Source organism: Colossoma macropomum, unplaced genomic scaffold, assembly GCF_904425465.1.
Source record: "Colossoma macropomum unplaced genomic scaffold, Colossoma_macropomum, whole genome shotgun sequence".
In the NCBI taxonomy this organism is placed as follows: domain Eukaryota; kingdom Metazoa; phylum Chordata; class Actinopteri; order Characiformes; family Serrasalmidae; genus Colossoma; species Colossoma macropomum.
In genome coordinates, this window is record NW_023494808.1 from 8,054,736 (window position 1) to 8,079,770 (window position 25,035).

Below are 25,035 nucleotides of genomic sequence, written 5' to 3' on the forward strand. Positions count from 1 at the left end.
CACTGGGGCTCAGTCATGCTGGAACAGAAAAGGTTCTTCCCCAAACTGTTCCCACAAAGTTGGAAGCATACAGTTCTCCAAAGTGTCTTGGTCTTAAGATTCTAGGCCAACCTCTGAAAAACAACCCCATATCATCATCCCTCTTCCACCAAACAGCTGGCACAATGCAGTCAGGCAGGCGATGTTCTCCTGGCATTCACCAAACCCAGACTCATCCATCAAAGTGACAGATAGAGAAGCGTCATTCATCACTCCACAGAATACGTTTACACTGCTTCAGAGTCCAGTGGTGGTGTGCTTTACACCACTCCATCCGATGCTTGGCATTGTGCTTGGTGATGTAAGGCTTACATGCAGCTGCTCAGCCATGGAAACCCTGCCATGAAACAGTTTCTGTGCTGATGTTGATGCCAGAGGAGGTTTGGAACTCTGCAGTTATTGAGTCAGCAGAGTGTTGGAGACTCTTATGCACTATGCTCCTCAGCACTCTGTTCAGGAGGAGATGTTTGTTTACTGTCTGAGACTCCCAGTAGTTTTATGTACTGCAATTTTTTTTCTAAATATTTTACAGTAAACATGCAAGTAGGTTTAAAAAGTACATGGATTTATTATGGGCATTTCCCCTAATATGAGCTACATTTGACACTCAAACATAAATGAGATGCTTTAACATCAGCATATCTGATTATACTTGATATCTCTAAGCTACATAAGCATGAGAAGATTCCTGCAGCATGATAAATAAGCAGGTTATCAGAGTGATTAGTAAGTATGTTAGTAGGCTGTACAGTAGAAGTTAGAATCTAGTCTTCCTTCAGGTGCTGGTGCTGTACAGCGGGTTCTTCAGAGTCTCTTCATGTGATTCCCCAGTAGATGATGATCTGTTTGGCTGGCTGTTCTTGAGATGTTCAGTAAAGACAGAGTGTAAGTTACTGGTTGATTCATTTATGTCTGAGGTAGATATAAGCTAATGTGTTTACATATGAGGTGTGTCTTTTACAGTACAATTGATTGAAGAAAGATCCTTTAAAAAGCTGAGGAAAGTGACAGCAAAATAACAGATATGCCACTAACCACTGAATGTAGACATTGCATGAAAAAAAACATCTAATTTTAAAAGCTATTCATGAAAACATGATGAAAATAGAACATACTGATGCACACTTACTTAAGTCCGAGGTTTCTTTACTTCAGTGTAGACAGTCTACGAACCAGAACCTGAAAAGTGAAAGAAGAAAAAAGAACTACACATACAGACGAAGGGTGTTTAAAAGAGGAGAATGACTGACTTGGACAATAAAATGCATACAAAAATAAATATATTTAAGTAGATTGCAATGTAATGTTATACAGTAAATATTTGGGCAACACTTTAGTATATGGGGTGTTATAATGCCATTATAATGCCCTTATTAATGTATAATAAGTCAGTCATTAACTGGCTGCTCATTAGTCCTATTTTAAGCAGTAACTAGGATGAATTAAACATTTTTCAGAGCACCTTTATTTGTATACATCATAATCTTGTGGACATGAGCAATTTAGTGGCCACTATGTATTGTTAGTATGTCTCATAAGGCCAACAACTAGTTTTTTTCAAGAGAATAATTGCTAATTATACTATATATTATACATTATAATCTTGTGTGCAACCCTTCTGAGCATTGGTTCTAGATAGAACATATAATGGCCACATCCAAAAATGTGATTTGCTAGCTAGCCCTCAACCCAACAAGGCATGTTCCTTAAGGCTCCTACTGTTTCTGTATTTGTACATCTTCTTGCTTTTTGGCTCTCAGCACATGATAAAATTGCACTTTGTTGCCTCAGGACAAAACATTTGGCTACCCCTGCAAAAGAGAGAGGGCTTGTATGAGGAATTTTGTCAGGTGATCATGTGTGTACTTACATTTGAATCTCCTGGTTGTCCATTTAAACTTATAAAGAGCGAGGATGCCCAGGCCAATGATGATCACTATGGCAACCAGCCCAGCAGCAGTGTACAGTATGACACCTGCATGCTCACCTTTACATGGGTTTAGAAGAACATTGTGGTTTACATCAGGCCTAGTTTACATCATAGCTTTACATCATACACACATAATAAAATACATCACCATGCCTTAAATATAGGCCAGTTAAATTTAGCAAGCTCTTCCACTATTAATAAATACATGTTCATTCTGATACATTGTATCCAGTCTTGGTTATGTAATGTCTAAACTGTAACAATAGCAGTAAAAAAAAATAATAATACTTAATAAAACATAATAAAACATAAAACTTTGGGAAATACTGGAAATTCCAAACGGGTAACTGATTTTATATGAAATTATGTTTTAAAAAAGCTGTGGAATAAAGGTAAAGTTACCTGTAGGTTCCAGGGAGAGTGACTCTTGAGCTGGAGATGATGCGGAGAAAGAGACTGTGGGTGGTGTGAACGTGGAGCGTTCACTAGATCTCACTGTCTTTACAGGAGCTGCTGCTGAAGTCACTTCTGGAGGGTATGTGAGGGGGGGGTTGCATATGAGAGAAGAAAAAGAAATATGATTTTTATGCATTAAAATGATCTAATATGTCCAGAATTCCCACTGTACAACTCATAATTCTTACCATCTGTAACTGAGAGTACTACTTTGCGATATGTGTCCTTCATATATCTCTCCACTCCACACCAGTAAGTTCCAGCGTCTGATTTCTGGAGGTCAGTGATGGTCACAGTGAAGACTCCTTTCCCTAAATCCTTCAGTTTGTATTTCCCAGTAGGGGGCTGGCCAGATTTAATCAAAATGTGCTGATCTTCTTTACATGGATCCCTGCAGAAATACTTGACGTTGTTGACAGCGAACTTGTGAGAACACTTGATCCTCACAGATCTTCCAACCTGTCCAGACAATGTCACATCTGATCCATCAACAGTTGCTTTTGTGAAAAATATACAGAGAAAAACAGAAGTAAAACCTGACATTAGTTTGTGTGACAAAGGGTAACACTTTCAAAAAGTGTTGACTTTTAGTGATGCATTTGTTACCATAAACAACACATGAGGCACTATGTTAAAAATGGTTAGCTACTATTACAAGTAAACAATGTAACTTCATTTGTTAGTATTGTTTTCACATTAAACGTTGATTAAAATTGATGTATTTTATTTTGAGGGTTAAGATTAGGGCCAGGGTTAGGATTAGGTTTTGGGTTGAGGTTGACGTTAAGGTTAGGACTAGATTTTGGGTTGAGATCAAGGTTAGGATTAAGGCCAAGGTGAGGTTTAGGATTAGGTTTTGGGTTGAGGTTGAGGTTAAGGTTAGGACTAGATTTTGGGTTGAGATCAAGGTTAGGATTAAGGCCAAGGTGAGGTTTAGGATTAGGTTGTGGGTTGAGGTTGAGGTTAAAGTTAGGGTTAGGATTAGGGCCAGGGTGAGGTTTGGGATTAGGTTTTGGGTTGAGGTTAAGGTTAGGATTAGGGCCAGGGTGAGGTTTAGGATTAGGGCCAGGGTGAGGATTAGGTTGTGGGTTGAGGCTAAGGTTAGAGTTAGGATTAGGGCAAGGGTGAGGGTTAGGATTAGGTTTTGGGTTGAGGTTAAGGTTAGGGTTAGGATTAGGGCCAGGGTGAGGGTTAGGTTTTGGGTTGAGGTTAAGGTTAGGGTTAGGATTTTTTTATGAATTTCAGAATGTCTTAGTATTTGAAATGTCCTTTGTTTTGATTTAATCACTGTGCACTTGAGCAAAGATGACCTATGAAATTTGACCCCTTTTTGTACAAAAACCTTAACATAGTGTGACAAATTTTCTTATATTTGCCTGGTGACCTACAGATCTTCAATATTTCTTGCTCATTTTAATTGTCATAACCTGATTTCTTTCAAAATTCTAAAATGTTGTGAATTTACAAGTTAAAAACAAACCAAAAAACAAACAAACAAAAACAACCTAGATTTTCAGTGTGGATTTTGTAGAAATGTGCAAAGGTATATGAACATAAATAAATGCAGCCTGATAATATATACGTGTAAGTGCACTGTGGGTATTATAAGAAAGTATTCAAGTACACCATTAAGGGTCAGCATGCTGAAATGATCTACCTCCGTCTTTATCTACCAGATAGCTTTCACACTTCCTCCTGGGTTTGTTCCCTTTATTCAGTTATTTGCGTATAACATCCTGTTTACATAGTCATCTTAAATTTGAAGCTTTTTGGTGTGAAATTGAAAGGCCTTAAGAAACTACTAACAGGATGGTGGTGACTAACATTATGCAATGGATTTCTTAACATGAACAACACACTAGTACATTATTAGCAATGTTTATCTAATATGAATTAAACAAGCAACAAAAGTATTCATTAACATTGTATTCACTTAATTATTCATATTACTGCATATTCAAATCATGATAGAAAAAAAAACAATGTAGCTTAACAGGCTATAATAACAAGTAAATACTAAATTAAGTGTCCCATATGGCAAAAAAAGGACATGTATTTTTTATATATTTAAAGTTCATGTTAAATACATTGCAGTCCATGCTGAAATATTCAAAATACTAAAATACTAAAATGTATTTCAGAATATATAGTCATATTAATCACATATATTTTAAAATACATTTACTTAAAAATCTATGCAACACATTACCAAAATAAAATATTACACATAGAAATTTACCATACAAAAATAAATGTATGTAAATTTATTGATCAAATATATTTGAAAATACATGAAAACAGCCAAAATACTGTCTAATGTACTTTACTGTCTGATACCCTTTGGAATGAATTTGTATTCCAATATCTTAATTTTAAATATTAGCAAATGAACCTTTAACATGGAAAAGTAAGTGCTGTGGGTACTGATATGATACTGAAAATGCAGTTATGATTTAATATCTTGTATATTTATGTAAAATTGAAAAAAATCTAATTAATAAAAAACACAAAATATGCATTTTGAAATATATATTTAACAAATACTTTTTTGGCCATTTTCATACATTGTAAAAATAAATTTGATAAATATATGAGGTATATATTTTTTCCATATGAGGTGTAAATACATATAAACAAATGCAGTGTGTAAAGTTTTTACATATCAGAAATCTTTGTGTGCATTGTGTATGATGCATACGAATATGCAAGGAAGTCATCATCAACATCCTCTTTACATAACATAAACTAGGATTTTTAAATATATATTTATTAATCATTATTTTATAGACAAAAATGATTTGTATAACCCAAATGTCCATCATAGACTTATTTCTTAGTAATAAAAACACGTAATTGTTATTTGTTTACTTGATAGTAGGTAACTGTTATCAATGTAGCATCTCATCAAAACACTTGCTTTACTTAATGTTAGGAAGTCAACAGTTACAGTGAAATGTTAACTAACAATGTTCAAATTCAATCACAAACAAAAGCATTTATTAATATTGTGTCAAACATTTTGTCATTTTCTCTGAATCATCTCACAAAAACATCAGTGCACTTTCAAGACAAAATCAACACAAACATTCACATACAGTGGTGTGTTAACTATGGAATATTGTTAGAGTTCCCAGGATTATTCCATACTAAAGCTTATTATTCAGTAACTACAGGGACTTCAATGCAAACTGGTTGTGCAATTCTTAGGTTATAGAAGTGTGTATTAAAACTTTGGCCTTTGAAGGGGTTAATGTTGTTTGCTATTACACAAACTTGATCTGAGCACATTTACATTAATAAACCATAATCAAAAATGAGTCACACCGGCTTTTCTGGCTTCTCTTCTTGAGTCAGCTGCACTCCTCTGGTCTACTTTTAACTGCATCATCAAACATTTCCTCTGAGTTCCCATAACAGCTCTACAGCCTTGATCAGCATTATTATCATATAACTGTGCAGTTCTTAGACTTCATTCTGAAACAGGTTTATGTATGAATTTAGGCCAGAACTTACCAGAGAGAAGAATCCAAGTGACCAAACAAAAATACATCATTTTGACTTCTGGAAATCAGTAGTGCTAGCTATTTGCAGGAGTGTCTTGTTTGACCCTTATCTGCCTGTCTGCCTGGTAGTCTGTATTTGTTTTTTAAGGGGGCGTCGTAATGAGGAAGTGATGGCTGAATACCAGCATTGTCTTGACCTTACATTAGGGTTTAGGCCAGGATGCAAGCTGTTTTGGCTTTCCACAGGATGATAATCCTCACAATTACATTTTATACTGAGTGTGAGATCAGTTCTTTACTTCTCACGAAGGAAAGAACACAGTGAGTGTGAAAGTGTTTCATAAAGGTTCAGCGTGTAAGTAAGTTTCCTTACTGTGAGAAAAACAATCAGAGAAAAAAATGTCCAGCCTTTATGATATCAATTTTTATTTGATAAAAATCTGTACAGGATACAAACTCAAGATCACAAGATCATACAAGATCAAGAATTCAGTGATTATTAATAAAATAACCACAACAGCAGTTTGGTCGGTAGCTTAGCTTTGCGAGCTAACCTGTTTTTTTTAATGTAAGTGTACCTCAGCGTGGCCTGGCCGTGATTTAATTTTGTTTCCTCTTGACCTACATTTTGTTCAGTTCTGTATCACTGGGTCGCCAGATAAAGCTTGCAGAGTCTCTGTTGTTTTTAACACACATCTGGAAAAAGACAAGGTCTCACTTTATTTCGATAGCCACAATAGAACCCTTAATTGGGAATTGAGGAGACCAACTGCTGTAGTTTTAAAATGATTTTTTCTATTCTTGCTTGACATAGGATGCTCATCAGTTTCTCCTTTGTCACATTTTTCATTTCATAATGCACCAAATGTTTTCAGAAATGACAGCTCTGGATCGCACACAGGCCAGTTTCGCTCTTTTACTGCAGAGCCACGCTGTTGTAATACGTTCAGAATGTGGTTTGGCATCGTCTTGCTGAAATAAGCAAGGCCTTCCCTGAAAAAGACACAGTTAAATAACTATACATTATTGGTTGGTTCATCAATGTCCTCTAGAGGGAGCCACACAAAACTAGGATATCTAAAGCAAATTTAGGGTTCTACTCCTCTGTGTCAGCAGTTTGATGTTGATTTGGTACATCGCATCAGATGTGGTTTCTCTTTCATGGTATGAGTGGTTAGATAAGAAAGATAAAGGGGTGAAGAGTCAAAACCTTGTCCACAAACAGCTCAGCTGAATTTGAGGAAGACAATGGATAATTTCAAAATCTGTTCATGAAAACACAATGAAAATAGCACCAGTCACTTCAGTCTGGTGGTTCTGCATTCCTGCATAGACTATATATGGACCAGGACCTGAAATAAGAAGTGAAAAGAGTTAAACCTATAGACCAGGGCTGCCCAAAGCAAGAAGACATTTGATTTGGCCTCCTACGGCCTCCCCACCTCCCCGTCAACCAATCTGAGAACAAAGGTACCCTTATGCAGTGTTTCTATATAATAACAACATTATTGTTATTGTGTAATAACAAAACATCTATGTTCTCAAAAATAAATATGGGGTTCTTTGGAGTGATGCCATAGAACAAACACTTTTGAGTTCCTTTAAGAACATTTCAATTTAAGGTATTTAAAGCCTAAAAATAACCCATATTCCATTTTTAAGGATGTGAGTGTAATGTTATACAATAAATGTTTTGGTAACACTTTAGAGTGGAGGGACATTATTATACCATTATAATGCCTTTATTAAGGCTTAATAATCCAGTAGCTGGTAATTGACAGCTCATTACTACTTTATTATTAGTAGTAGTAGTAAAATGGTGAATAGAGCATTATTTGTGTATTACATATCATAATCTTTTGCACATTACATTGTGGATGTCCACTAAGTCGAATCAAACTGATAGCTGGTAACGAGCTGACCACTGTCATCTATTTGCATATTGAGTGTTTCTTTACATTTGTTTTACCCACTGTCAGTGTGTTTTCATTCCACCCATTCCATTCCAAAATTGTAGTTATTCTAACCCAAGTGTTCAGTACACATTACTTGACTTTTTTAGGGCAACCAGTTTCCTCAGTTTTATTTTATTTTTTTTTAAGTAAATTCAGCTTATCCAGGTTTACAGTGTTCAGAGCAATGAAGAAATCTGATTACCATGGCAATCAGCCCTGCTTCAGGGTACAGTAGGCCACCTGTAAGCCTATGTAAAAGATCTGTACATGGGTATAGAAGAACATTGTGTTTTAAATCAAGATGGTCAAGATGGTCTGTGATACTACATTATAAAATACATCACCATGCCTTGACTATTGGCCAGTGGAGCTTTAATTACATTATCGTTTTAATCACCACCAAGTCTTGCTGATCATTCTCCTCACAAGGGTGAAGGTTCAGAGGAAATTACAAAGACCACGTTCTGCTTTGGGTCAGGGTGCACAGGATGGCTGCTAATTCTGTTTATGGTCACATCCTGTACACAACTGTTATTTCCTGTTACAACATGGTTCATTTTACTCTGTATGAATACAGTTACCACCTGAAACCTGTATGTGTTTGGTTTGCTGTAATTGCATAAAGGTTCTCTGACTGATTACAAATGATCAGAGATGAGGTTTTCAGGTTTGTCTGACTTCTTGTCTGACTAATCTAATCAGCTGCACTTCTCCGGTCTACTATTAACTGCATCTGCAGTCTTTCAGTGTACAGCTAACAGCTCTGCAGCCTCTCTCAACATTACCATGAAACCATTAAAGATAAACTTTTTAGCAGTCTTAGCAGTCATTCTGTATGTATTCTTGTATGCAGGTCAGGACGTACCAGAAAAAATTCCAGGTGACCACACAGAGGTACATCATTTTGACCAGCAGTATTGTTAAATCCAGAAGCTTCTGGGTTGACCCTTGTCCAGCCCTGACTGGTGGTTTGTATGTGTCTCTGGTTGTTTCTTTAGTTTGGCATCTTTATAATGAACTGACTACGTTGTCTTGACCTCAAATGAGTGGTTTAGCACCAGCAGCTCTCTCTCTCTCTCTCTCTCTCTCTCTCTCTCTCTCTCTCTCTCTCCCTCTCTCTCTCTCATCAGTATTATATTGCTTTTATTGCATGACAGTCCCCACAATTACATTTTAACCTATGCATTTCAGTGCAACATTAGATATTACTTTTCATAGAGAAGCCTGTTTTTTAAAGGGTACGTCTTCAGTACCTTTAGTTGGGGAACATAAGTGTGTACCTCATTCCATTGCAAGTCTATTTTGTTTAAGTTGCAGTGATTCCTGTCTTAATTCCAGGCATTTTACTTTATAATTCTCTTTTAAATCATTAGTTATACATTACCATGTTTGATAGAGTTTAATCTTCCAATACTGTAAATATTTTCCTAAAATTCAAAGCAAAATGCTGTTTAAAAATGTAAAACCTTACATTACAGTACACCTTAAAATACACCCTAAAATACAGAAAGTGCACCACACAAAACACAAGTTAACTTTTTCCTCGATTTATATCATTTACTTTATCATATACAACCCAAGCTGTAGAGCACATGTGTGAGTAGTTGTTTCTCTTCAGTGTACAGCAGGTTGCCCAGCCCATTATCCCTCCTCCACCAAACTTTACAGTTAACACTAAGCATTCTGGTAGGTAACATTCTCCTGGCATTCGCCAAACCCAGATTCAGACTGCCAGATAGTAAAGTGTGACTCGTCACTCCAGAGAACATGTTTCCACTGCTCCAGAGTCCAGTGGCAGCACTTTACACAACTCCAGCCCTCTCTTGGCTTTGTGCATAGTGATCTTAGGCTTGTGTGCAGCTGCACAGCTGTGGAAAGCCATTTCATGAAGCTCCCGATGTACAGTTCTTGTGCTGATGTTGTAGGCAATTTTAATTCACCACATGCTTTAGCACTCACCGTCCTCACTCTGTGAGTTTGCATGGTCTACTGCTTCATGACTGAGTTCTTGCTCCTCCCAGATGCTTCCACTTTACAATAGCAGCACTTACAGTTGACAGTGGCAGATCTAGCAGACCAAAAATTTCCCAATCTGATTTGTAGCAAATGTGGCATCCTATGTTAGTGCCACATTTAAAGTCACTGAGCTCTTCAGTACGACCTATTCTACTGCCAGTGTTTGTTTCTGAAGATTGTATGGTTATGTGATTAATTTTAATTTAAATTTAAGCATGGTCACAATAAGTGGGGCTGAAATACCTAAACTTAACAATCAGGAGGGCTGTCCATCCACTTTTGACCATATAGTGTATCTATGTGAGCAGATAAAACCAAGAAACATATATTTTAAACATATGACAAAGTTGTCACAAATAACCAGGGTTGGTATGTAACAGAATCCAGCCCACTGCATGCAACACATGGAATTCTGACTTATTCCACACTTTTAACATCCTTTCTACTAGCCACTGACCATTACAGCAGGAAAACTTATGTCAAAAGAGTAGAATAATTTAAGAAAACATTTTCTTATCCCCACAACTGAATGTTGGGCACCTACATTATGGCTTCTTGATCCTGTAACACTGTAGAGAACAGCCATGCCAAATACGTTCACCACACTGACCAGCCCCGCAAGCACATACAGCTGGGTCCCTTGAGTTCATAAAAAAAGTGAATTACATTGAGACTAGTCTCTGGAATTTTGTATAGCCACTAAGCAGTTCTTAACAACATGCTGGGTCAGCAAGGAAGTGGCGATAATGAAGCAGCCCTGAAACAGCTTGGGGTTAGCCCCTTAAATGGTCACAGCCATCAAGCTTGGCCAAAGTTTTATTACACACTTCTATAACCTAAGAATTCCCCCAACTTGTTGCTTTGAAGGGATTTTAAGGAGTCAAAGACAATAATTGACAATAGTTGTAACAATGGTTTAATCAGGAAATGGAATGCTATGGACAGCAGTATTGTTGTATGAATATGTTAATACCTATTTTATTTTGAATTCTCACCTTGTAATGTTCTATCTCTAAATACAGTACTATACACTGAGTTGCCAGTATATTAGGTACACCTATCTTGTGCCTGCACTCATTACCCATTTTAACAGGTACACCTGTTACTGTTGACACTATGAGCTTGTTTGCTGATTTGTGTATACTGACCTCTAATGGTTATTTTTTTTTAACATACCCCTAGTGTACTTGCAAAAATTTCAGTATGCTTTACAAGCCTGGAAGAGGAAAAACATTGGTTTATTGGTTTATTGTCATGACTCCTGCCGAGGATGCCTCCTCTGCCTGTTCTCTTTCTTTTGCAGGATACACTGCCTAGAGGACTCCAAATCCCATGAGCCAGTGGAAGATCACGTGACTCTCCACCTATCGCCGTCTACCAATGACATTCATTCCAGAGCTCCTTCTTACCAGACTTTAGTCATGGCAAAGCATTTCCAACTCCTTCCATTGTGTGCTGTGCATCTTTTGTCTGAAAAGCCTTTTATGTATTTAACCTGTTTTTATGTTTTTCTTTCATGTTTGCCCTTTTTTGGTTGGATTGATTTGCATTTTATGCTGTCTTGGATTGGTTCTTGGTTTATTTCTGGATGTTCCTCTCGTTTTGGTTATTCTGCTTCCTGGCACTGACCATAACACTACCAAACTATCAAGTAAACTTAAACTTTTTCTTTTTATTTGCACACATTTGATCTGCACTGACTTTATAACAGTTATGATGATATTACTTGCCTAATTTGTTTGTTTTGACTCATTCATTTTTGTTTCAGTGGCTCTCCCAAGTTTTTAACCAGCACTTGTGTCATTTCAGGTTAAGATAGATAGATTTCAGCTGAAAACGCCCATTAATGTTGATTCTGATAAGAAAAGCGTGGAGAAATGCTAGTGGCAGTAAAATGGAATATTTATGTTAAGAAAGATGCAATGATAACAGCAAAATTGTATGCTGTGGCATCAAAATAGGGCCAAAAGATCCAAAACTTAAAATGTTTATGAATGAGAGACCTGATGTCAATATTTTCAAGACAGCAGATTTTTTTTTATTTTTTCAAAATTAATATTTCAGAAACAATCTTTGATTTTATTCTAAGACTCACCCTGACCCTAATCCTAACCATAACCTTAACCGTAACCCAAAACCTAATGTTACTGAGAGTCTGTTGAGTGTTTCATTTAAAAATGACCATTTAAAATAAAGTGTCAACAAATATTTTATTGGATTTATACTCATCAAGTTTCTCTCCATTGCTGGTTAGGGCTTCAGGAGAGCAGGACAGGGAGTAAGAGAGAAGAAGTATCACTTGATCTGGTGTACATAATCCATTGTATTTAATATGGTAATGATTACAAGTCAACGTCTTTTCTAAACGACTAGTTAACTAGTTTAAATAAACAGCCATGTTTATCCCTAATAGATGCAGAACGTAATTGATAGGCAAATAGATCTTTTTCCTTGCCCTGATTGGTTGAATCAGTGGTTGTCCACTTCATTTTTGTTTTTATCTGAGCATACATTTTCTTTGCAGCTGCCAGAATGTGAGGGAAACTTTATGGGCTATTATTGATGACCAGTTAATATTCCAGTTCCACTTCTTTAAGGCAGCATTTGGTCACGCTGCAGGTGCTAGAGAGGTGAAATTCTATGCATACCTTATCAGAGGAATTTGAACAGAGCTCATGAAAGGAGCAGAAACTGAACACACTCTTAAACTTGGCCTCACTGTCACAAAGAGAAATAACACCTTGTCCCCAAAGTGTCACCAACACTCCCTCTCCTCGCCATTAGCTTTCATCACTGTGGAAATTCTTAGTTGACACTCAAGAATGAGGGTCTTTTGCTTTGTTTCAAGTATCATGGCCTTAATTCTGTAACATGCATGATGACCAGTTTGAATCAGCGTGCAAAGTCCTAACTGATGTCAATAATTAATGCCTACTGCTTTGTATTGATTATCATGACATTAATTCTTTAACAATCAAATATCACCACCCATTCACCACTCCTTTTAGCACTTGTAGCTTTAAAACAGCTCAGAGAGAAGCCAGTCTAGTTTGCTTATGTGAGAGAGATCAAAAGAACATTTTCAATGACTTAGGGCTTCTATGAATAAACAGCAAAGCTAGATAACACTTCTGCTTCATAATCTGCTTCCTTATGATTACTTAATTATTATCAAGCAATTAATAATTAAGATTAGATTACCCTTATTAGTCCCACAACAGGGGAATTAATCTCCGCATTTAACCCAGTTGTGTAGTCAAACACCCACATACCCATTAGTGAATGCACACACTAGGGGGCAGTGAACGCACCCACCCGGAGTGGTGGGCAGCCCTGTCCACAGTACCTGGGGAGCAATTGGGGGTTAGGTGCCTTGATCAAGTCATGTACTGTCAGCTCAGGGGTTTGAACCAGCGACCTTCCAGTCACAAGGCTGGTTCCCTAACCTCCAGCCCACGACTGCCTGTGTAAATAAAACATATCAGTTGTAAGCAAGCTTATAAATGTGTTACAAATGTATTTATATGGCATGTTAATAAGGTCTGCCCAATGACTGCTGGGCTAGGCTCCAGCACCCACCTGACACTTGGAGACTGAGCACTTCCAGAGAGAGCGAGTCCAATTGTGCTCCCTTGGACTCCCAGCCGCGGATGGTTGTAGCATCACTGGGGATCAAACTCATTCCTGATGATAGGGTCAGCACAAAGGGGGTTCATCATCATCCATATGATCACTGAGATTTTTAAAGGAAGAGCTTACAAAAATACACAAATTACTTGCAATGTGCTAAATTAAAATATCTTTAATAATAATTACTTGCCCATATTCCTTGATTTACATGTCATACAAAGACATTACAAATACATTTTGAACTGATAGACTACAATTAATTAATAATAATTAACAATAATTTCTCAACAAACATTTAATAGTTAATTTACAGAAGACACTTTTACCACATTATGTAAATACATTTATAACACATTTGTAAGCTTGCTTACAGATGTTATGTTTCTAATTATTATTGCATTATTACTTGCTTGCTAACAGTTAAAAAATTGTTAAGAAGCAGACCTTAAATAAAGCATTATCAAATGCTGTATGGGACTATTAAGGCTCCACAGCGTTCCAAGCACATAAACGTGTGTGTGTATATATATATAATATATATATATATATATATATATATATATATATATACACACATCCACCTGCACTGCATTCTCTTTTAATAATAGTAAACTTTTCAAAGACTCAGTTTTGTGATTGGATGTTCTTTTGACTACTTTTCTGTTTTTTGTGCCCCTGGATTTGACCATTGTTATTTAGATTGTTAAGTGTTGGATTTTAACTGTTTTTGGTTTTTAAGTTTTGCGTGGTGATTTCTACCAACAAATTCTAGATTTGCATCCACCTTCTTCCTTCCCAGCATTTCTACTTTTTTATTTCTCAGTGCCAAAGCTACTTTCTTTTTATGACTGCAGTCACACTGGACATTTCTAGAATGAATTAATCATAGGCCAGAAAAAGTAACCAACTTAACAGATGGTGAAAGAGTTTCACATTTTAGAATTACAGATTTTCATCTCTGTGACCTCAGAACACACACCCAGCTTTTAGATGCAATCCAGCCATGCTGAGGAGTGTAACACACGAAAACCAGGATGTAAGGGTTCTGTGAATGTAGCACAGAATGTGTACAGGTGTTTCAGTGCTTTTGTGTCAGGGGAGACATTATAGAAGGACAATGTTCCAGCTTCCCAGTCCAGAAACACTCCGATTTTTGTAGAGCAGTGAACAGACATGTATATGCTTTTCTTACAGTGCCAAGCAGTATAACTGTCGTGAGAGCAGTAAAGTTTCCAGGACTCTTCGTTGTGTCCCAGCCAGCAGTCTTCCCCTTGTCCCCCTCGCCGTATTCGCTTGTAAGCCACTCCAATATGAACTCCCTCTCCACTCCAGCCAACCTCCCAGTAACTCCGTCTGGACAGAGCCTCTCTACAAAGCACCTGCTCCTTGAATTTGAACCTGTTTGGGTGCTTGGGGTGCTTCTGTTCTTCGTCCTCCCATGTTACCTTCTTGTTACCCTCTGAAAGAGAAAGGTGTTGGTGCGCTGTGGTTGAGTCCAGTGTGAGCTCACAGGCATCTGGGGGGAGGGAGCAAGTGAAAGAAGCAAGGGTCCATATATTTGAAAGTTAACATACCAGAAATTCTAAAACAGTTAAGCTTTCTGACCGTATGCAATATTGTGTGCTGTACTTCTTGAAATCTACAAAGTACTAAAGCTCCAAAATGCAGTTAAAATATAAAAAATATGCCCAGGCTTTTATATTAAGGACTAAATTCTTAATAGAATACAAGATCTTTTAAGACCTTTTCAGACCTTTTCATGACTTGTTCATTGCAAAGTCTTTCAGTTATGAGCTTTTTTCTAGGCTTTCTGTCCAATCTTTTCAGCTATTTTAGTTCATGATATCTATTTGATGGAATTTGACTCTCTGTTTTGGTGTAAAGAACATAAAATTCCAAAGATCAGCTAAGATGCATTCAAGCTTATTTTCAAAAACTTTGCTTCAATTATGTTTTTGTTATGTGTGTTAGGTTTAACTGCTCACTGAAAGCAAGCTAATATATGACACTTTATGTATATGCTGTCCTACAGATTCAAATTATAAACAAACACTCAACATTCTGATTTGAGTTTAAGCAGAACTAATGTCAAAAACATATTACTGTATGCCTTCTAAACAAGTAAACAAGTAACTGCTCACATTTCCGGGGGCCAGTCAGCATTCTCAATGGTCCACAATAGTCAAAACTGTAAGCAAGATAAAACATATAAACAATAAACAAATATGTAAAAATACTAAAGATTAAGCTAAAACACAGTGCCATATGTATGGCCAAATTTGGGTGCACATATAAATCACATCATGGATGATTTTACGCATCGTGAAAATTAACGCCATTGCAGCTGACAAACCACTGTTTGAAAAGACTCAGCAAACAGTCATATCATCTTTAGGGTCTTTAGTCCCAAATACATACATTTAAATATTCAATAAAGGAGCCCCAATGAAATAGACAATATGATGAAAAATCATATTGCTGTGGTTGAGTGAAGAGTAACCCATAACAGGGGTTCTTAACCTGGGGGTTGGGATGCAACAGTGGTGCTACAAGACATATACCTTCTCAAACACAGAGAAAGGGTTTTGACAAGTGCATACAAGCTCTGCTGAATGGCTCCACCTACAGGCCATGGAAGACAAGCTAATGTTGATAATGAATTTCTTTGGGGTGAGGTCTTGATTGCTAAACACAAACTGTACCACGAGCCCTCCGAGCTTTGAGTAAAGCTTGACTTGACCCGCCATCCTTCAAGACGCACAGAAGACAAGCATCAAGACTTTTCTCTGTACTGGCACCCAGGTGGTGGAACGAACTCCCACTGGCTGTCCGAACAGTAGAGTTTCTCACTGTCTTCAAATGCAGACTGAAAACACATCTCTCTTAAATGAACACTGAGTTAAGTATTCATTATAATGTATTGTACTGCACTTATTGAAATGTATTGTATTGTATTGTATTGTCTTGCCCTGTGTTGTGTTTAACTCTGTTCCTTTTTCTCTTGGTATCAACAAGAGTTTTGTTTCTGGCAGTACCTGAGCTCAGGACCAGCTTTCTCTCTAACCTATTGGTAACTAGCAAAGATACTTTCTCTAGTTCTGGATAAGAGCGTCTGCAAAATGCTGTAAATGTAAATGTCTTTAAGCATTTTTTCAGTGCCATGCTAAAAAAGGTTGGTGGTTTATGGTGAAGTGCTAGCTAAGGAATGCAGGGCCATTAAGTAAGTAGTTATTATTTGATTATTCTTATGTAATTTCTTTAATGTGTGTACTGGTATGTGTAGGGGTAGAAGGGGCTGGAAGAGGTGGCAGGTTGGCAAGTAGGAGGTTGTAATTTATTCTGAACACCAAAAATGGATCACACTGTATACAGGACCCCAACCCATAAGCATTACAAATATCTTGTAAGCAATGTAAAAAGTACTGGGGAAGGAAAGAATCGACTTACTTGAGCTTTTCAAGTTTACAATTCAGATCATCACGTCTATCATTCAGCAACTGCACTCCGGCATCTCCTGGGTTATTGTAACTCAGATCAAGCTCTTTCAGGTGCGAGGGATTGCATTTCAGGGCTGAAGCCAGAGAAGAACACCCTTCATCTGTGACTAAGCAGCCAGATAACCTGCACGAAGAAACATAGTCTTTAATGCTGAGCACTAAAAATATGTATTAAAGTTCTCAGAAATTACTTCATTTTCCCCAGTTAACAGAACATTGCAGACCAGTGCAGGCATCTACCTCAATGTCTCCAGCTTACAATGTGGATCCTTGAGACCGGCAGCAAGCTTATTTACTCCAGAATCCTGCAGGTTATTGTCACTGAGATCCAGGCACCGCAAATATGATGACTTTGAGGAGATTACAGAGGCAATTCCTTCACAACTTGCGTTAGTGAGGTTGCATCGGTCCAGTCTGTTAGAAAAGTAAAACTTGTTCATGGATTCAGTATAATTGATAATTGATATATGTAATCAGGTGTTATCCAGCATACATAGAAGAAGAGGATCAGGATCTGTACAGTGTGACAATATTGTCAAACATCTAATAATCTATGACTTTTAAATTACTTATCAGACATATCTGAGAACTATGAGCATGGTCCTAGTAATAGTCTCTGATGAGCATAAATGATTGAGATCCCTTAGTCCAACACTCTCAGCCTGCTACATTACTAAAGCAAAACTAAACACAACAGTGCAAACGAAGCAGGGAGAAATGAGTGAAACAGCATCTACATATTCAATTCTTGTACCCCACTCAATAAAAGTCCACTCAATAAAACTGTTGTCTAGCTTTTAAACAGTGATGTCTTAAGACTCCAGTTATCTTTAAATTTACTAAAATCTTTGATTTATTTGGTCAATTTGACCCCAGCAATTTAAACCTCAAATTTCAAAGTTCCAGTGGAAATTATGTTTTCCCCTTCCCTGTGTAATGTGGTTCTTACACTACTACAGGTATGGTTATTTTAGGTTAGGACTCTAAAGCAGAAGAATGTTTAAAGACTATGGAATTGCATCTCATATTAATCTTAATATAATCCATAACAACCAAAACAAATGTGTGAAAAAGTTGATATTTCTCATTTTGTATAGAGCTAAAACAGCCTGGGGTCAAATTGACCCCAGGGAATACTGATGCATACAAAATGTGTACAAGACATTGAAAACATATCTTGTTAGTTGTGTGTTTACCCAGTTGTCCCCATTACATTAGTAAAGATCATTAAATATGAAGGAAAAATGGTCAAATTGACCCCAAAAAAAACAGGATTGTTACAAGATTGTAAAAAAGGGTCTTATTCATGTTACTGCTGGATGTGCATCCAAGTAATATTGTCATGGCCAAATGACCTAACACATAGATGAATAAATGGTCTTGGTATCTCAGTTATCCTTGCTATGCTTTTCTTCATCATGAGCTTGTTCTTGATACATCAAGAGACAAGAATTGGGAATTTAGTGGACAACTGAAGCTTACTTACAAAGACTGGGTAGAATATCCAACAACAGGCAGTAGTCTCCTTAACCCTTTATCTGCTTGTGTGTATTTCTTCAAGTCAAACAGCTTCTGGGTGTCCTCTGAAGTCATCAATAGAAATACAAGAGCAGACCACTGTGTGGGAGACAGCTCCTCAGATGCAAGGCTTCCCTGCCTCACATAGCTCTGAACTTCTTCCACAAGTGAGTCATCTTTTAGCTCGTTCAGGCAGTAGAAAAGATTGATGCTTCTCTCAGGCGAGATGTTTGCTCTGATTTTCTCTTTGAGGTGCTTGATGGTGTCTTTGACATGCTCTTCACTTTCCTTAATTTCTGGCAGGAGATCTCTGACATGGTCCTGATTGGATTTGAGAGAAAGACCCAGCAGGAAGCGGAGAAACAGGTCCAGGTGGCCATTTTTACTCTGCAAAGCCTTGTCCACTGCAGTCTTGTGTAGATTGAGCAGAGTGTGTTGGAAAATCCATTTGAACTTCCCTGTAAAACTTTGCAGGACAGGATTCCTCTTGTAATTTCTGTGTGCATAAAACACATAAACAGCAGCCAGGAACTCTTGGATGCTGAGATGTACAAAGCTGAAGCACTTCTTTTCCTGCATTGTCCTGTCCTGCCGAAAAATCTGTGTGCAGACGCCAGAATACACTGAGGCCTCGTTCATGTCGATGCCGCACGCTCTTAGGTCCTCTTCGTAGAATATTAGATTCCCATTTTGCAGTTGCAGGAATGCCAGTCTTCCCAGTTTCAACACGATTTTGTTTGTTTTATGGTATTTTATCTCTGTCTGTCTGGTCTGATAAATAAGGAAGCTTGCATACATCCCTGTCAAAGTGGTTGGGATCTCCTGATGGTCGCGTTGACAAAGCATTGTTTGAACCACAGTGGTGAAGATCCAGCAAAAAACTGGTATATGGCACATAATGTGGATACTTCTTGATGTCTTCATGTGGGAGATGATTTTGCTGGCTTTATCCTTATCTCTGATTGTCTTTCTGAAGTACTCCACCTTCTGTTTGTCTGAAAAACCCTGGATTTCTGTGATTTGATTGAAATACCTGTGAGGGACACGACTGGCAGCTGCTGGACGAGACGTGACCCAGACCAGAGCAGAAGGAAGCAGCTCTCCCATGATGAGGTTAGTGATCAATGCATCCAATGTTGTGTTTTTCTCTACATCCCTGACAAACTCGTTCTTAGCAAAATCCAAAGGAAGTCGGCTCTCGTCGAGCCCATCGAAAATAAACAGCACTTTACTGTCATCAAAGGTGCTCTCGGAATTAAAAAATTCAAAATGTTGACCGAGCAGCTGTATTAGGCTGTAGTTTCCAGTCATTGAATTCAGTCTACGGAAAGCAAAAGGGAAGATGTAGTCAATGTTGCAATTAGCTTTGTCTTCTGCCCAATCTAAAATAAACTTATTCACCAAGACTGTCTTTCCCACACCAGCGATTCCCAGTGTCAGCACTTTCCTGACTGGTGTCCTGTCTTCAGGACGCGCTTTGAAAATATCACTGCTTTTGATAGTGGGTTTTCCTGCAGTGCCTCTGAACAATACCTCAATCTGCCGAACTTCATGCTCAGGATAGACCCCACCTGTGCCTCCCTTTACAATGTAGAGATCTGTGAAAATCTCATTGAGGTATGTGGAAGGCTTGTCCAATGAAGGCCCTTCATGGATTGATTCATATTTTGTCTTCAGTATGTTTTTCAATTTCTCCTTTGCAGTCTTAGATTTCTTTGCTAAAGAGGTACAAATAATAAACAAATTATTTTAGATGAACCTTCAGATAAAAGGACATGTAATGGTCCCAAATGCTTATTTTCTTATTCTAAGTTTACCTCAGTTCAAGGTTAGATTTTAAAAAAGAGTGCTTCATATTCTTTTATTTTTTTTTAATATTTGCCCTATTTGGCTCTAAAACAAATCCCAAATTTTGAATATTACTAGATCTAGAATTTTGGTAATCATGCTAGAATGATTGAACTGAGACAAATATATACAATATAAACATAATAAGTGTAATATTTTGCTTTTTGTATTTGAATGCATTATGTAGCTTCAGGCAAAATTAGTATTTCTTATAAAAATATATGGAAGACTGTGTAGAACCTAAATTTAGCAAAACTAATTTTGAAGACAGACTGAATATTTGACATAAAAGTGCATCTTTACATAAAGTATTCTGCTATCTTTGGTGCCACTAGAAAGTTAACAAAGATTCATTTACAGTAATATTGTTAAAGCGTGAAACATACCATGGAAATAGCTTTATTTGTCCCCATTGTAGTCTCAAGTTTCTCAGCAAGATTATTCTGGTTCATTTTCTTCAGGATCACCACTGCAATTTCAAGAGCACCACTGTCCTTGTAGCTTTGACACATCCTGTCCGAAATACTGATTCTATTGCCTTTCAGATGGGCTTTGGGTATCGGAGCGAACTGTGGGAGATTAGGTTGCTGAAGATGCCATTGAAATCTCTCCAGGTCTGCATCGTCCAGGTCTTCTAAAGCTTTAAGCAGGATCTCGCGAGTTGACTCCATCTCAGCTGGGAGCACACACAAACAGCAAGTGGAACAAAACGTGCAACATTATTTTTACTGTCATTTTAATGTAGGCAATTAGATAACCAACAATATACATTCAGCTTGTGATAGCTTTGATAATGAACATACATGTTAAAGTATGAATATTAAAAGCATAAATTATAAAGTGCTGTTGTTCGCTAAGATGCTTCTATTCCAAAGTTTTGACATTGCATTACTGTTTGAGGTTTTGCATAAATGTGTCTGGCATTTATTTTTTGCATCTTGACTTTGGTCCAAAACCAATACCAATCTAATAATTCTTCTTTAGAATCTAAAAAGCTCTAAAATTAGCTTTTTTAAAATATAAACTGGTGTCCTGTCTTGAGGATGTGCTTTAAGAATATCATTGCTTTTGATAGTGGGTTTTCCTGCAGTGCCTCTGAACAGTACTTCAATCTGCCAAACTTCATGCTCACCAGTGTAGACCCCACCTGTGCCTCCCTTTACAATATAGAGATCTGTGAAAATCTTGTTGAGGCATGTGGAAGGCTTGTCCAATGAAGGCCCTTCATGGATTGATTCATGTTTTGTCTTCAGTATGTTTTTCAATTTCTCCTGTGCAGTCTTAGATTTCTTTGCTAAAGAGGTACAAATAATAAACAAATATTTTAGATGAACCTTCAGATAAAAGGACATGTAATGGTCCCAAATGCTTATTTTCTTATTCTAAGTTTACTTCAGTTCAAGGTTAGATTTTGAAAAACAGTGCTTCATATTCTTTTATTTATTTATTTATTTTTAATATTTGCCCTATTTGACTCCAAAACAAATCCAAAATTTTGAATATTACTAGATCTAGAATATTGGTAATCATGCTAGAATGATTGAACTGAGCCAGATATATATATATATAGTGTATAAACATAACACAAGTGTAATACTTTGCTTTTTGTATTGGAATGCATTATGTAGCTTCATGCAAAATTAATATTTCTTAAAAAAATATATGGAAAACTGTGTAGTAATAATTTTGAAGACAGACTGAATATTTGACATAAAAGTGCATCTTTACATAAAGTATTCTGCTATTTTGGTGCCACTAGAAAGTTAACAAAGATTCATTTACAGTAATATTGTTAAAGCGTGAAACATACCATTGGAAATAGCTTTATTTGTCCCCATTGTAGTCTCAAGTTTCTCAGCAAGATTATTCTGGTTCATTTTCTTCAGGATCACCACTGCAATTTCAAGAGCACCACTGTCCTTGTAGCTTTGACACATCCTGTCCGAAATACTGATTCTATTGTCTTTCAGACGGGCTTTGGGTATCGGAGCGAACTGTGGGAGATTAGGTTGCTGAAGATGCCATTGAAATCTCTCCAGGTCTGTATCGTCCAGGTCTTCTAAAGCTTTAAGCAGGATCTCGCGAGTTGACTCCATCCCAGCTGGGAGCACACACAAACAGCAAGTGGAACAAAACGTGCAACATTATTTTTACTGTCATTTTAATGTAGGCAATTAGATAACCAACAATATACATTCAGCTTGTGATAGCATTGATAATGAACATACATGTTAAAGAATGTATGTTGAATATTAAAAGCATAAATTATAAAGTGCTGTTGTTCGCTAAGATGCTTCTATTCCAAAGTTTTGACATTGCATTACTGTTGTAATGTACTGAGGTTTTGCATAAATGTGTCTGGCATTTATTTTTTCATCTTGACTTGGTCCAATACCAATCTAATAGTTCTCAGAGAGCTAATTCAGGGTAGATCTGGATGCAGCATCCTACCATCTATCTATCTATCTATCTATCTATCTATCTATATATATATATATATATATATATATATATATATATATATATATATATATATATATTAAAGGAGTTTATATGTGTACAACTGTTAAAAGCTGTGTTTGCTAGTCATGTACTGATCATCATTTTCGAGTTCTACTCATTTTTGGCTAAAGTTGTCACAACGGAAACACTCACTACCAAAACATTTCTTATGGTTTCAGTAGCGTTATATTTGTTTTAGTGACAAGATGGAATGTTCTATCATTTGATCTAATAAAATCAACATAATTAAAGTATAGGAACACTCAAATTAAAAAAAATAAAATCTAATGGTCTAAAGTCCAAGTCACTTAAAAGTCTCAAATGTGTTTTCAACTATGACTTTGGCCCAGTTTGGCAGAATGATCTATAAACAGTACTATTTGAGTTTACGAAGGCTTTAACATGTTGGGAATTTCTATTATGTGACATGAAATGCGATCAGATTTTAAATATTAAAACAGCTAAACACAGAACACAAGCGTTATTTTCTTTCATTTTCTTTCCAACATTCTCACTAATATAGGCCTATGCTTGTTTCATTTTTTTATCATGATATACTGTTAGCTTAACTCTTTTTGCCATGTTGTCTTATCTCACTTCACAAAATATTTGGTGGGTCACAGGGCAGAGACTACCTCTACATGGGGGTCCTGTTATAAGCAAGTTTGGGAACCCCTGCTCTGCAGAACACTCACATCGATAAAAAGTGACATTGCAGAAAGCTACACTTTGTTTGTATATCTTCTCTGATATTGTGTGGTGGGAAACTTTACTGCTCTGTGCAGTTTGCTGTGTGGCTTTGTCTTCCTGTGGTTTGCCACTCTCTCAGTCTTGTAGAGACACGTCAATGTGCCTCTTGAAAAGTCTAGTAATATGCAGCAATTGAGTCATCAGTTGACTTAAAATTCATGTTTACTAAATGAAGTTGCTGTGTCAGTGTATGAACCTGCAATTTAAACACAGACCTAAAGCTTATATAAAGTGTAGAGATGGCATGCAACCACTGCCACTGACATTGAAACCTTGAGTACAGGCCTATAGTAATCCAATATTTTTTCTTAAAAAACATTTTAAAGATGAGCTATTTTTAATTAAGGAACTTCACTTATAATGATGATCTAAAACTGGGCTATGCTGAAACTACTCAGTCAATCTATAAACCTCACAGGAAGAACCTCACAGTGGGTGGTGCTATTTCAAAGTAGATTTGTTACACAGTTGGTCCATATTAATTCTTTTTTTATCCCTCTGATATCAATCTGATATTTAATATTTTCTGTTATTTTGGCCTGATACTGATACCCAGTGTTGGATCTGTGACATATCTAATTATAAGTCATCAATTTAGTCATTCATCAAATCAATTTCACTGTAAAAACTGATATTTTGGCAAGTGAAATCTTAAATCTAATCAAAATTACTAATATTAATCATTTTGAGGCTCATCAATTGGAATTGCATTGGCAGGTTCTTCAATTGTTCTGTTGTTCCATTATACAAGCAAAATTAATTGCAATTTTTTAATAAGCAAGGTATTTGCCAATGTAATACGACACATACTCTAGATAAAGCTGTAAACTTTTCAATGCATCACAGATAACAAACTTACCTGTTTATTTTGATGGGGTCCAAATCAGCTTGAGCTCTGCTCTTCGTGACAAGCAGTGCTCTTCCTTGTCTGAAGGTGTACAAGAATAGCAGGCTTGCAAAATTGCATACAAAACCTCAACTGATGCGACAGCTCAGTATCTAACTAAAGCAACCCCCACTTCCTGTCACGACTGACGAAGTGCACCGACATAGGATTTCCTATATGTATGCAATCTTGTTGTGCTAGTTTTTACAGCAGCCACTTTGTGTTGTGTTTGCTGTATTTTCATGTCATGTTAATTCTCGGTGTGCAAGGCATGGGTGAAGACTTTCAACCTCAAACTTTCCAGTGTTTGCAAGAGATACATTGTTTGATTAATAGTTATGAAAAATGCGTTGTAGATTGTAGTTCATGATATTTATTAGAATTGGACATTACAAATGATCACAGTATAAAAACTATCCACTTGCAAAATTACTTTTTACAAATTACCCCACTATCACAGTGGATTGTAATAGTAGATGGGGTAGATTATAACAGTAATTGAAAA

At 36.9% G+C, this 25,035-nt stretch overlaps 2 protein-coding genes across 3 annotated transcripts; both read right to left on the bottom strand.

Moving 5' to 3' along the window:
- Positions 1-415: 415 nt before the first annotated feature.
- On the bottom strand, positions 416-6,046 carry LOC118797833 (CMRF35-like molecule 8). 2 transcript variants are annotated; one of them, XM_036557108.1, is made up of 6 exons: positions 5,939-6,046; positions 2,614-2,922; positions 2,372-2,497; positions 1,910-2,026; positions 1,169-1,218; positions 416-893 (listed from the first exon to the last, which is right to left on the bottom strand). In XM_036557108.1, the coding sequence occupies exons 1-5, from the start codon at positions 5,976-5,978 to the stop codon at positions 1,205-1,207; spliced, it is 606 nt and encodes a 201-aa protein (XP_036413001.1). In that variant the 5' UTR covers positions 5,979-6,046; the 3' UTR covers positions 416-893; positions 1,169-1,204. The 2 variants fall into 2 exon arrangements, with proteins under 2 accessions (XP_036413001.1, XP_036413000.1); XM_036557107.1 differs by having other exon boundaries at positions 416-898.
- An 8,112-nt stretch (positions 6,047-14,158) lies between these two features.
- Positions 14,159-24,586, bottom strand: LOC118797839 (NACHT, LRR and PYD domains-containing protein 3-like). The gene is made up of 9 exons (XM_036557116.1): positions 24,504-24,586; positions 22,203-22,493; positions 21,525-21,686; positions 20,775-21,068; positions 18,513-20,262; positions 17,267-17,440; positions 16,977-17,150; positions 15,671-15,717; positions 14,159-15,045 (listed from the first exon to the last, which is right to left on the bottom strand). The coding sequence occupies exons 2-9, from the start codon at positions 22,486-22,488 to the stop codon at positions 14,516-14,518; spliced, it is 3,417 nt and encodes a 1,138-aa protein (XP_036413009.1). The 5' UTR covers positions 22,489-22,493; positions 24,504-24,586; the 3' UTR covers positions 14,159-14,515.
- Positions 24,587-25,035: the final 449 nt, after the last annotated feature.

What these genes read in the sequence shown, in the direction of transcription:
- LOC118797833 (XM_036557108.1), bottom strand. Translation starts at nt 5,978, where the DNA reads ATGATGTATTTTTGTTTGGTCACTTGGATTCTTCTCTCTG. An exon ending in CACTTGGATTCTTCTCTCTG is followed by an intron (nt 2,923 to 5,938) that starts GTAAGTTCTGGC and finishes TTTTCACAAAAG; the next exon opens with CAACTGTTGATGGATCAGAT. An exon ending in AGTACTCTCAGTTACAGATG is followed by an intron (nt 2,498 to 2,613) that starts GTAAGAATTATG and finishes CATACCCTCCAG; the next exon opens with AAGTGACTTCAGCAGCAGCT.
- LOC118797839 (XM_036557116.1), bottom strand. Translation starts at nt 22,488, where the DNA reads ATGGAGTCAACTCGCGAGATCCTGCTTAAAGCTTTAGAAGACCTGGAC. An exon ending in GGATATTCTACCCAGTCTTT is followed by an intron (nt 17,441 to 18,512) that starts GTAAGTAAGCTT and finishes CTTTTCTAACAG; the next exon opens with ACTGGACCGATGCAACCTCA. An exon ending in TGTAAGCTGGAGACATTGAG is followed by an intron (nt 17,151 to 17,266) that starts GTAGATGCCTGC and finishes TTCTTCGTGCAG; the next exon opens with GTTATCTGGCTGCTTAGTCA.